Source organism: Octopus sinensis, linkage group LG1 (assembly GCF_006345805.1).
Source record: "Octopus sinensis linkage group LG1, ASM634580v1, whole genome shotgun sequence".
NCBI lineage: Eukaryota > Metazoa > Mollusca > Cephalopoda > Octopoda > Octopodidae > Octopus > Octopus sinensis.
Window position 1 is genome coordinate 77,576,769 of NC_042997.1, and position 1,833 is coordinate 77,578,601.

General features: G+C 36.1%; 1 protein-coding gene across 1 annotated transcript; it reads right to left on the bottom strand.

Moving 5' to 3' along the window:
* Positions 1-553: 553 nt before the first annotated feature.
* LOC115214319 lies at positions 554-1,153 on the bottom strand. The gene has a single exon (XM_029783535.1). It carries the CDS (start codon positions 1,151-1,153, stop codon positions 554-556), a length of 600 nt encoding a protein of 199 aa, XP_029639395.1.
* Between the last annotated feature and the right edge of the window lie 680 nt (positions 1,154-1,833).

Below are 1,833 nucleotides of genomic sequence, written 5' to 3' on the forward strand. Positions count from 1 at the left end.
CTGACCTTAATTTACTCAACAACAATTTGCTAAATCACATTACACGTATCTTTATGTTACAGAAACGATGCTTTCTGAAAATTTTACGCTAATGTGGAATTTTGTAACATGAACATTTTTTTTGCTGGCTTCTATGTTACATGTAAGTAAATGAATATGGAAGTTGATGAGAAAGGCGTTTCGCATTATGAAATTCCACATTACAAAAATATTTTGAAGAGCATAACTTCTGTAGTACAGAAGATGCTTGTACTGCGATACAATGATATCCTGCAAACGTAAAAATAGATATTCTGTGCCTCTTAGCCAGGGGCGTACCTAGCACAAGTGCCACCCAGGGCAGATGTTTATTTGGCCACCCCTTAAAAGTTCTAATAATACTTCAAAACGCCAAAAATGGAATAATACAGGTATATATGTATGCAAAATAAGAAGACAAATTTTAGTAACCATTTATTTCCCTCAAATTTACTTTTATTATGTTAATACACAAAAAATAATGTGAAAAATATGCTAAAGAACAGAAAATGAGTGAATTACAAAAACAAACGATTTACAAATTGATGTTATGTGTCTTCCTCTTCGTGAAATCTTGACTGACTTCATCAAAATTAATTTTATCCGCAAGGTCGCGATCTATGGATAGTATTGCCAAATCAGTCAACCTTATTTGACTTATTGTTGACCTGAAGTGGTTCTTGATGAGCTTTAGTTTAGTAATTCTAATGACACGAGTTAGAAAGACTCTTAAAAATATTACAATATTTGGCAATGATTCAATAAGATTATATTTCTGAATAAACTGAAGAACTTGCAAAGGCCCGTCCATGTCTTCAGCGTCAGCAGCCGCCAAATAATTTTGCAGTCTTGCCCTTTCAACCAGAAAGTTTTCTCTCCTAGTATTCTCATCAAAAGCATCTACATCACAATTACACTCTTTATCTAACAAATTGGACGGTGTAAGAAAGGTGTATTTCTTTGCAATATCGTGAAGTCTTTCAAATCTAGAGGTCATTTCTTCAACCAGTCTGTCTACCACTGATAACATTTCTCTTCTTAGCTCAGCGTTGTAGCTGATCGCGGCATCGATACTTTCTTCGTAGCCCAAGTTTTTTTTTTTTTTGTAAATTCGACGCTCTATGCTGATTTCCATATCAGAGCAAATTTCGGGTGAATAGGCCAATGCGTCATCTATTGTTTTGTCTCTGCTTACAAGTAGAGAAGTTTTCAAGGCTGATAGTTTAATGGTACATTGTTATACCACCAGACCTTTCGCTTGGAGGTACTTTTGAGTGTCATTAATTTCAGGAAGGCCACGAAATGACAAGAAAGGAAATGACAGCATCGCCTGAAGAATTAAACCTGTATTAGGTCTCGTAGTTGCATTTTCTGCATCTTCCATCAATCGTTTTAGCGCAGCGATGATTTCCGTGAATTTCGTATTTACAATTTTTCACTGCATCTGCTCAACTAGTCCATCTCATTTCCCCAACCCGTTTGATAGTTGCACCAGTTATTTCAATCAAGATATCCCATCGATAGGCTGAGGCTGAGAAGAATGAAAATAAACGGTCCAATATGTCAAAAAATGTAAATGAATCTGCACCCACTGAAGCTGCTAAATTCAGAGAGTGATTGGTGCATGGCACAAATACAACCTTTGGATTAACGTCTGTGATGTGCGCTTGAACACCGGATCGATGACCTGTCATTACTGCCGCGTTATCAAATGATTTTCCACGATAGTTTTGAATGTTAATGTCGTCCAGTTCTAATTGCTTCAGAATCATTAATGTAATTTTCTCAGCGCTCAGCATTTATCATCTCAATAAA